Raw genomic sequence first — 12004 nt, forward strand, 5'->3', positions numbered from 1 at the left:
GACAATTTATTGCTCAAGTATCACAGAAATAGTACTGAAAGTTAGTTGTACAAATAGGATATATTTACAAAACTATTTTTCTGGAAATATATCTACTTGCATTTTGAAGAGGCTCAGGCAGGAAGTCTGTCTTAAATTATTTAAGTTACTCAAAATTATATACAAGTGAATCTTAGTGCCAGGTACAAGCATCAGATTACACCAAAGTACAACCTAAAAAACCTAAAAGTAAAATCTAAGCCTGTTAACATTTGCTAAAATGTGTTATTTATTCAGTATCATGAATCAAGATAGTAAAATTTTACAGCAGATATTCATGGATAATTCTACAGTCCCCTAAAAGACGATGCAATATAATGTCCTGATTAACAGCACAAGCCTATATATGGTTACATAGAACTCAATTACTGGGACCTGTTAGCCTTATTTCTAAGTAAGCCTGCTTCAAATTCTATTTGAAAGAAGTTAATTTTGCTATGTTGCCTCCCAACTATTAAATTGTAAAGGTATTTATCTAATGTATGTCTGTGTGTTTTTACAGGTGTAATGTAAAGCATAGTATGATACTTGACCGTTGTGCTACACAGCATACAATTGGATCTTATATTCTGAAGTAGGAAGGGTCATATTTTCCTCGTGAAATACTACAAGACTCTCCATTCCCTTTATTTTAAAGCTATTGTACATTATATTTTTAAAAAGATAGACTGTGTTTGTTTCTAGTTAGGACTGCTTTCATCCCTGAATTCTCCAACTATTTGAAACAGTTATAGCTACCTTGAGAGCCCACAAAAAGAACAAACGTATCCTTTAAGTCTGCTAGCCAATATCCTGTATTAGCATTAAACATGCATTGTAACCACACTTTTTTTCTTTTTTAAAAAAATGTCCTAAGGCTTGAATAAACTCAAGAAAGAAGATCATTTGATAGCACTAACAAAGATTTCTCTATAACTTTGACATTAGATATCTCCTGGCAAAGGAAGGCCCTTAACATGCAAGTGTCATTATCATCAAGAACTAAAGCAAACAGATATCTTCTGCAGCTCCTTCTCAATTTCTGACAGCCATTAATATTCACTATGGGACTTAGCTCTTGTGCTATTGTAGACACTTAGTTAACTCAGGGGGAATAATTTGCAGTCACATTAAAGTGTAAATTGTTTACCTGCATATATACTAATAGGATTAAATATAAAATGAATTCAAATTCAATAATAATATAAATGTATGGGATGGACAGGAATATTTGAAAATCTTGGTCCAAGAGAAATATTGGAGAATGTTCATTAACTAAATGCAGATCTACCTTGCATGAAGTTTGGGACAGGTTACAAGGAGTGATACTGTGTATATATGATTAAATACAAACCATATGTAGAAATGAGATAAATATGCATAAGGGACATATTTATATACTATAATATCTGAAAGCAGTGTATAATATCTGAAAGCAAACTCAGCAAACTAGCCATTTTTAAAACTGCAACATTGGCTGTAATAAATATTCCATTTTCAGTGTTGTTGGAAGGAAATCACTGAATATTTACAAATAATTATCCCAATATTTATTAAATTACTTGCCATTTCCTCTCTAAATTGAAAAAAATAAAAATAAAAATGGAATAATTGAATATATTCTCAGGAATACTATATAATTATATAATTAACTTGTACACCTCTCAAAATCACTTATAAATTTTTCAGATAAATAATTATTCGGGATGTGTGTCTGTGTGTGTGCTAAACAGTATACAATTATACATGTATATACACACACACACAGATAATACAAATTGTTATATTACCCCTCGTTCTATTTTTATACTGAGCATGAACCCAACAAAACGGAATGAATCCAACAAACCAGTTTTCTAACTGAATAAGGATACTTTTGATAGCCTTTTCATTTCCATCAGTTAACAGAACTTCTTTGACATCTGCAGAAATAGCAACCTGGAAAGGGGGGTGTGGGGGGGAGAGGGAGAGAGAAAGAGCACAGCAAACAATGAGCAAATATGCTTGTCTGTGTGGAAGTGAAGACAGGAGTGACAAGCCTTCAGTATCATGCTTCCTCACCTATTTCCCTGTAACAGTCTTCAATCTTTTTTCATTTTATGTCTGCATTATTTTAATCATTCAATCAAATCAGTCAATACTTTTATCATTCCATTTGCGGGAGCCTCTATCTTGCTATCATTCAGTTCCGTAATTGCATTGTGACAGCGGATGATGGTATTCTGAGAGGCTTTCATTTGCGGGCTTCTGTTTATCTAGTAGAGCCATCATCCGAGGCTGTCACTCTGCCTTTCAGCTTGCTTCTGTCTGACTGCCTGATGCCCTTCATATAACTTTGCATTGCAGGCAGATGGCTTTGTAAGGGTAATTTTTTTGTGAGCTTTGACATGCTCGCACATTGGGCTGTAACCTCGACACATTGTGTAAGAACGACAGGTTTGTCAAATGCCAATCAGTGTAACAATATGCTTTTATTTGTAGAGACATAAAAACTTGTCTAATGCACTGCACTGCTACATAATATCTCCTGAATACATGACTCAGAACCTAGAGAATGGTGAATGACGCTTCTGAATGGCCAATCTAATTCAAAAGAATCTAATTACCGAGAGCTCTGGATCATGTTTGTTGGTGTAATAATGCAGGCAAAACATTAGCAGCTATATCATGGTGCTCCAACTGTGATTCGCCAGGCTATTCCTGTATCTTAGCAAATGGTGAAGTATAATCTGAAGGGGGGGGCGGGGGGAGCGCTAGCTATGGCTCTGAAAGACAGCGTGTATGTGGCCTAGAATGTCACAACAAGAGATATTGACTACGCTGAGGTAAAATGTTTCTCCTCATCGAGGCAACCATAAAATCGATATAATACGAAAGCCAGTCAAGTCTAGAAGGTCTCTGAAGATTCTGCAGCTTGACCGCAGCTGATTCTGTTGACAGTTCTCTGACCCAGTCGCTGGAGACACTGGAACATTTTTCCCTTTTGTTCCCCCCTCTGAATAGAAATGGGATTGAGAAAAGACCTACCATAAGCCCAGCCAAGCATGTCATGCCACCCCCCAGCTCACACACAGCAAGGCCCCTGAAAGAGAGAAAGGAAATGGTAGAACCCATACAAATTAGATGAAAATGGTCAGAGAGACATATATGTTACAAGAACAAATTGCCATCTGTAGTGAACACCGAGGTAGCAGGAAGTAGCAGAGGCATGACTGGGCTACCTCATGTCGTTTTGCGTTTTAAAAATAATTATGAAATAGAAAAGTCACAAAGCAGGCAAACCAGTGGGGGTTCCCTCATTAGTGTTCAGGGCAACATTACCACCGCTGAGCTGAAAAAATCCGCGAAGGTTCTTTTTTCCCCCTTGTCAATGGCCCTGTCTTTTAGAACTAAACTAGCTAGAGTAGCGAAAGATAATTGTTAGGAAAGGATAACACTGTTAATTCACATTCATTCCTTCAAAAACAGTTAGACAAGTAAATGGAGGAATTAATATTATTTCTCTCTCTTTCTTGCTCCCATCCTCTAGAGGACTATAGAATGAAATAGTTAGCAATTGTAACAGAAATTACAACATAGAACGAACTATATACCTTAACTTTAAAAAATAACAACAGCATACAGGTGAAAAGGTAGCTTGTACATTAGCACTTTAATTAGAAAAAGTTTACGAAAGATTGTTTTAAGAAGTCTGTTAGAGCAACCACTTGGCAAAAATCCTGCTGCTCATTAAATAAGGTTTTTCAAAAGTAAGCATGTCTGCGGCACAACTGAAAAACTTACTGCAGTGTCATTACTGCAATCATTTGCTCATGATGGACTTAAATATGTATATGCTGAATACAGATTCGAAAGTGAGTTTTCATTTTTTTAAACCCCCTAACAGAAAAACAACTTACAATCCTCGTTTATGGTAAAATACCATTTCTACACAGCCCTGCTCTAGCAGTCATGACAATTAAATATATTTCTAGTGATATATCATAAAAGAGGATATTCTTACAATGATTTTCTATTTTCCAAGTCTTAAGGGCCTTCTGATTTATTACGGCACAGCTTACTCCTTCCCTTTGGATTAGCAAGGCTGAAAGGGTTTCCAAGAAGTGGAGTGTCCCTATCCAATCAGACCCAGAGGGTTCATAGCTCAGTGGTAGAACACACACTTTGTGTTCAGAAAGCCCTCTGCTAATCCCTATCATCTCCAAGTAAGACTAAAAAAAAAAATCCTGCCTAAAAACCTGAACAGCCACTGCCAGTCTCTAGAGATAATATGGGCTATATGGATTAATAATTTTATTCAGTATAAGTCAGCTTCCTATGTTTTTGTGATCAGTACTGGAAAAGCAGGGGGGGAAAAACAAGACAGAACTCTACAACACACATTAACAAGTCAGAACTTCAGCAAGCATTCAGCCAGAAAAAGTTAAATGACCTTAGTGGAATGTATTCTGAAATTAACAGAAAGCATCTGTTTCTTCTCCTGGATTTCTCTGGAGCTTGGGATGTATAAGAGTAACATGCATGTCCAGATGAAACAGTATTTTCAAGTCATCAGCACACCTTTCTTCTAAATGTAGCAACTGCAAAGCAGTATTTCTCAAAATCATGAAAAGTGAAATGTCCCCTGTGCAAACATCGAGTCATGTCTGACCCTTTGGGGGGATGCTGCTTTCACGATGTTTTCTTGGCAGACTATATTGGGGTGGTTTGCCATTGCCTTCTCCAGTTGTCACCTTCCCCAGAAAGCTGGGTACTCATTTTACCGACCTCGGAAGGATGGGAGGCTGAGTCAACCTGAGCCGGCTACCCGAGAATCCAGCTTCCACTCATAGTGTCTGCTAAACTGCATGTACAAAAGCCCATAGATCTAAACTGCTCCAGGGGAAATTTGCTACAAAGAAATGCTAATGATGCTATTCCTCTTCTCACTCTTCACACCTAGGACTCTTCAATTCTTCAAAACAAAGCTGATCTACTCAGTTGAGGACCTGTCACATGTTCAATCTATGTCAATTCTTTTTTCTTCTGGTGGGTGGACTTACAGTAGAAAGATGGCAGTACCCCCCTTTCTGTGATCTCTGAAAAGCAGAACTGACTTTAATATGAATTATGTATCAGAGTTTAGTAACATCTCATCATCATGAAAAATGCATATTGAACTGATGGATATCCTGGTTTTGACATCCATGCCACCCAAACTAGTTTTCACACTAAGGATCTTCAGTTCAAATGTGTCCCAAGACAGCAGGAAGGAAACTTGTATGTGAAACTTGTATGTGGGATATCCAATGAACTCTCAAGTTTAAACACGGAGCAGATTAGACTATTGTGCAAGCATTCATATGCATGTTTCTGCCTCTGTTGAGCTATTGCTGGTGTCAGGATTTTGATGAACAGCTTAAAAATTGATATAAAATGAAGGACTTTGCTCTGTCAAAACACTTTTTGTGTTATGCAAGGCAAAGGTATTTACTACAACTGAACTTAACTGACATATGGAGCAATGTCTAAGAGAGATATATGAATGCGTAAGGTCCTCTTTAGATATTACAATTACAAAGGAATAATACACAGTATACAACCTGATGGAACATTCAGACTGGGGCCATGGATTTAGTTGTTGCTCTGAATTTGTTCTGATAGTGATGTTAGAACTTGAGGGTGAAATCTGTGGAACACTGTGGTAGACTGTTTCCTGGGTGAATCTAGTTGGAGATGAAATTTGCACTCTCCATTTTCTTCAGAACAGGCATAAATGGCATCAATAACAATTTTGTTTTTTATGGTTTTGTATTAGGCAAAGTTGAATGTTGACTGTACTAGTTTCCTGGAAGAATTTTGAGAGTAGGTTCACTTATCTATGGACTTGGAAAAATCCCATCATTTAATAAGAGGTTTGGAATAGTTAAATAGGTATACAGCTTGCTCTTAAAATCATCTCTCTTCATTGTAAGGGAGAATTTCCTTGTATTGGCCCTGGAATCCTTTATCAGTTCCTTAATATCTTCAGTAAACCAGTTCCATATAATCACAAGAGAAGTAGAAACAATAAAACATAGGAAATGGCCTATTTGTGTTCTTGACACATTAAAAATAATATAGATTAGGAAAAGCTGACATGCGTTAGTGGCATTGGATCTCAGAAAACTCAATAGGGTCAGGGTCAATAAAGTGGGAATAGACTAGGAGCTGGCAATGTAAAAAATCAAATGATAGTTCAAATGTTGAGTCACAGGAAAAACTATACACATAGAAAGGAGAATTGGAAAGGAACTGTTACATGCTGAATTGATTCAAGTCCTGATATCAGCATGAACAAAAGCTTGCACTTTTGACCTGTCCTTAGTAGTAACTTGGTGCTTTTCCAAGGACATTTCCATAATCTTTTTGATCCCATACATCTACATCTATTGTTTTCCCCTTCCCCTTCCTCTTTGTCAGCCCTTCAAGACGGGTGAGGTTGGAAAACAGAATCCACAAGGACGGCTGGAACTCTGCTTTACTGTTGGAGGATACAATAATAGAATCTTGAAAGCCTGATAGTTTTTCCCTCTGCCCCCACTTATACCAAACAATATTAAGGTGGGGTTATCTTGAGTTTCTTTTTCACTCCTTCTTCTTTCCCAAGGCTAAGTTGACATTTACTTAACGGTTCTCACATTCCTTCTCCAAGGTTATCTCCATATTCCTGAACACCCTTCTTCTATTCTGATCAAATATAATAATCTTTTTTAGTCTATGCATCACATGCTCCAAGTATGTGAGTTTTTACATGATGATCATTGCCTCAAGGAGCAGTCAGCCTTTATTTGCTCCAGGACTGATTGGGTCTTACAATCCATGGTACTCTAAGTAACAATCAACAAATCCATAATTCAAAGGAATATAACTTTTTCTTTCACTGTTTCTTGATGTTTACCTTTCACAGCCATACATTACCCCTGAAAAACAATGCTTTCACTATCCTGACCTTTATGTCATAGAAATATTGTGACTTTGTATCATGATCTTTTCTAAGTTTGTCACTGCCTTCCTCCATAGGTTTAACCCCTTTTACTTCTCCAGTAGTGTCCTGTCTATTTGTATTGTACTTCTTCGTCTTCTACGTCCTATTATGTTATCTATTTGATTCCTATACTGATTGCTATGAAGGGGAAACAAAAATATATTACTGTGGGAATGTGCTATAGACCACCATGCTAGGCAGAAGATCTGGGTAATACCCTCCTGGACCATGTTACAGAACTTTCAGGGGAAAGAGCCATAACAGTAATGGGAAACTTCAACCACCTGGACATCTGTTGAAAAACCAACTTATGCAAGCCTGCAGGGTCCCCCAAATTCCTACGTGGTATTATTGACTGTTGCATTTCCCATAACACTGAAGATTGGCTTTCCTATATTTGATCCTAACCAGTAGGAAAGAGCTCATTGAAGAGGTAGAAGTAGTGGGAACTTTGGAAGAAGTGATCATGTAAGTTTGGGGTTCGAGTAACTTCAGAAAGAGAAATTGGAGCATGGTTGTACAAACACACTAGATTTTAGGACAGCCAATTTCAACAAGTTTAGATAAGTATTAGGTAGAATCCCATAGAGAGAAATCCTCAGATGAAATGAAGCACAGAAGGACTGGGAGCTTCTAAAAATAGGATACTGGAAGTAAAATAACACACCATTCCAGTGAGAAAAATATGAGGGCAGTGTAGCAAAATGCTGTGAATGCATAGGGAGTTCTCAACTGAGCAAAGAGTTAATATGGACTTGTATAGGAAATGGAAGATGGATTTAATCACCAAAGAGATATATTAGCAAGTAGCTAATGTCTACTAAAAGAAAGTGAAAAAGACTAATGCACAAAAGGAATGTAGGCTCAAAAGGGAAGCTAAAAGAAACAAAAGTCTTTTTTTATTATGTCAATAGCAAAGGGAAAAAAGGAAGGGGTAGGCCCACTGCCAACATTTGCAATTGCCACAGAATTCCTCAATATCCTTCTCCATCACATTTATAGTACATGGGTATATCCTTTGTACGGATTCATACCCTAAATGGTATATCATGTAAGACTCCTCATTATGAACAAAAAAGGGATTCTCACACATGAGCAAGCTAGCTCTGATTTTTTGTATTCAAACTGAAACATTTGAAGAATGTAATATATTCTCAGAATCCTAAAGGCTAAGAAGATTACATGAGAGTATTTCGTACCAATATTTACAGAAATACAATGAGCACTTCAAAAACCAGATGGAGTAAAGGGAATGGGGGACTTTACTGTGGGTACAATTTCTTTGTAGGGGCTGAGTTTGAGGAGGTGACATTTGCCACTGCAGAATTCTTTATAAACTATTTCCTTATCCCAGATGGAAATGACACCATTTCCCCCATAAATAATGCTTTGGAATAATGTTAAGAAACTCAGTTGTTTCTTATTCTTGCAAAATAAAAAACTAAGAAAACCCGCACAATAATCAGAGTTCTGCATGATTACTGCCATTTTCCCATTAAGCTGCCTCAGATTTTTAAAGAATTTTGCCCTCCTCACACTAACCATCTCCCAGGATCAATTAATCAAATTAATTAATTGAAGGAACCTCGAATGCACCAATCCTGCCAGGTCAAATTGGCTGGGCAGATACTATGGGAGACAGGTAGTCCCTCAGATAACCGGGCCCTATACCATGTAAGGCTTTATAGGTAATAACCAAGACCTTTAATTGCACCCAGAAGCAAAATGGCAACCAATACAGCTCGCAAAGCTGAGGTGTTACATGGGAATGCCAAGTCATGCCCATTCAGCACCAGTTGAAACAACTGGGAGGGCTTCAAGGACAGCCCCATGTAGAGCTAATTGCAGGAGTCTAGCCACAAGGTAACCAGGGCATGACTATCCTCCACTTTCGTCACTGGAACATGACATAAAGTTGTGCAAGGGCCTTCCTAGCCACAGTTGCCATCTGCTCGTCAAGCAAGATCTGTGAGTCCATCTGTGAGTGCCACTCCATCCAAGGCCAGAGGTGGGATATTCCTAGATCTGGGCAGTCCAAATGCCCACAGCCATCGAGCTTGATAGAATTGAGTCAGACACAGTTTCTCTTCATCTAAACCTACACAACCTCCAGGCACTGGGTCACAATCTCAACAGACTCCCTTGGCCGGCCCGGGGTCAAAAGATATAATTGGATATCATCTGCATACTGATGATACTCAACCCCAAGCCAGCAGATGACTTCACCCAGCAGTTTCATGTAGATGTTGAAAAAGGAGCTGGGAGAGGGAGCAAACCCCTGCAGTACCCCACAAAGGAGCGGTCTAGGGAGTGATCTCTCCCCCCCAACTAACACTGACTGGAACAAACCCAGGAGAAAGGAAGAGAAGCATTGTAAAATGGTGCCCCTAATCCTCAGCCCATGGAGCTGGATCAGAAGAATACCATGGGTGATGGTATTGAAAGCTGCTTAGAGATCAAGGCCAGAAGGATAGAAACACCACCTCCATTCTAGCTCTGCCACAGGTCATGTACAAGTGTGACCAAAGCTGTCTCAGTACTAAATCCTGGCCAGAACCTGAGTGAAGTGGGTCATTTGATTTCTTTTTCTTGCTCAGATTCACATGTTGTCAATCCGAATATTGATTTTTTAGGTGATCACACATAATGTTTTAATAATGTACTTTTTATTTGGATGATGACATCTTTTCAGTTATTTTCAGTATAAACATTCAGGATTACTATTGGATTCATCTTGAAAAATAAGAATAGTACTTGGGGAAAAAAATCTGTTTCCTCCATGTGGCTTACACCTTCCATTCTGAGAAAATCACATTTTACATGTGGAGGATCACATTACACGGACCTCCATAAAAAAAAAAACTTCTGTACACATATTAGAAGAGACACTATTTAACAGGAAAGACAAAAGAGATCAGCTATACTTCAGATTCATATCTTAGTGCTCATAAACAATGGTTGATCATTATGGAGATTAACCTAGGCAAGTCTTGTTCCTTTTTATGGTCTCCTTCTTCAGTACAGTGGAGATGATGTCACTTTGGTCAACCAGGAAAGTAAACATTTTCTGAACCTTCAGCCACTGCATTTTTAACAATGCTTTAGTTAACTATGCTTTACTGAGTGTTTCTTTATTCTGTTTATACTCCACCTTTCTACTTTGGTGAATCTTGCAGATGGCTAATTAGATGGCTAATAAAATGTAAAACCAAAACAAACTGAAAATTAAAACTTAAGCAAAAAATAGTATTAATTAACCATTAAAAAACTAGTGAAAAATCAGGAGGAGTCTGGTACCACCTTTTCAGAGAAACACTTTTTATTAAAAGGCACCAGCTTTTGTAAGCTATAGCCAGTAGTGTGGTGGTAAATACTTAAGAACTGGGTCTAACAGCTCCATTGCCACTGCTACCCATCAAACAGCTGACTGGCACACTAGGTATTATGGCTTAGCTCTGCTGTCAACTGGCTGGCAAAATTCCAGAAAATTTAACAATCAACTCTCATGAGCCTGTACAAGCTGGCTCCAGCACATCATTGGCTCCAGCTCACTTCATCAGATCAGGTCATGGAGTGGCTAACCTGATGCAGGATTTAAATTGGGATGAGGTCGGGGGAGGAAGGGAAGGGAAAACTAGGTGGTTATGCAGATGTGGATTATACAGGAGACAAATTACAGGTACCCTATCAATTAACAATTGTAATGTATTAAAAGCCCATTGTGTTTGTTGAGACCTTCTGAGACAGCCTGAAATCTTTTGATATATAGAAATTCAACAATATCTTGCTTGATTGTGCTGCTAAAGTTTCTTTTTTCCAAAATGGCTACTTTGAAATCTGCAGTGGAATGTCCTAGGAGGTTGAAATGCTCTGATATTACCTTGTCCTTGTTTTGAGTCCTTTTGTTTTAATTCTTTTGTACAAACTTTGGCCTGTTTGACATGTGTAGAATCCAGAGTGGCATTGTTGGCAGATGATAGCACATATTACATTAGAGGAAGAACATGTGAAAGTTCCTCTAATGTATCTTAAGTTGTCAGGACTGTTGGTGCTGTTGGTGTATATGTGGGGGCAAAGTAGATATCTGGGTTCCTTGCAAGGTCTGGTTCCAGATCTACAGCCAATAATTCATAATTAAGATAAACTGAAATTTAGAGTTTGGGTGCAGTGCTACTCATTGATTACTTGACAATGGAAGTGAAAGCTGCAGATCTCTTTGTGGTCATGACAGAGGCGGAGAAGAAGTTGTGAGACTGAGCAATATGAGCCCTAGGTTCAACTATGCTTATTTATTCACATAATGCTAGTTGCTGATTTCTTATTAACTCTGAATGCAAATAATATGTGAGGATTTCTTGGATACAGAAATAGATTATTTCTAGCTATTATGAGGTATAGAAATTACTATATCAAATGCCACAAATGTCTATATATAGCCTGTATCAGGCAGCAAACTTTTCAATCTCCCCCCTCCCAACACCACCACTGAAACAGCATTTACAATGGTTCATTGGGTTCTTATGATTCATTTTTATTTTTATTTTTTTTAATCTTATTTTACAATTTTAGGCTATTAGTAGACATCTACTGTATGAGCCTACTAATGAGAATCTTTCTCCTTTCAGGTATTGAAACTAAGTAAACAAACATGAAAACACCACATAAGCCCCTCAAACAGATTAGCAAAGCACATCTGCTACTTAAAATTTTCAAAGGATTCTGTAGGTTGTGTTCAATTAAGGAGAAAACAAAGAATAATTGTTTTAACAAAAATGTTTGAAGTGCTGTTTTCATAAAAATATTAAATTAAATTTCATTTATGTTTATTGATTTAACATTTTCTTTTGTGGCACCTGTCAGATGGAATACTCTCCCCACTGAGATTTGTCTGTTCCTGAGCCTGCTAGCCTTCAGGAAGACTTTGAAGACCTAGCTGTTATCTCAGGTGTTGGGGCCAGGATGTTAGATGGGCTTGTCCTG

The 12004-nt window shown here is 37.8% G+C and overlaps 1 protein-coding gene across 1 annotated transcript in view; it reads right to left on the bottom strand.

Annotated features, from left to right (window-relative positions):
• Nucleotides 1–12004, bottom strand: part of CAMKMT (calmodulin-lysine N-methyltransferase) — a 276327-nt gene that overhangs the window by 30743 nt on the left and 233580 nt on the right. Inside the window, exons 5-6 of the mRNA XM_063318079.1 lie at nucleotides 3046–3100; nucleotides 1893–1956 (exon numbers count right to left, since the gene is read on the bottom strand). Coding sequence (XP_063174149.1) covers nucleotides 1893–1956; nucleotides 3046–3100 — 119 coding nt within the window. The remainder of the gene's footprint in view (nucleotides 1–1892; nucleotides 1957–3045; nucleotides 3101–12004) is intronic.

The sequence above is a fragment of the Candoia aspera genome, chromosome 1 (assembly GCF_035149785.1).
Source record: "Candoia aspera isolate rCanAsp1 chromosome 1, rCanAsp1.hap2, whole genome shotgun sequence".
NCBI lineage: Eukaryota > Metazoa > Chordata > Lepidosauria > Squamata > Boidae > Candoia > Candoia aspera.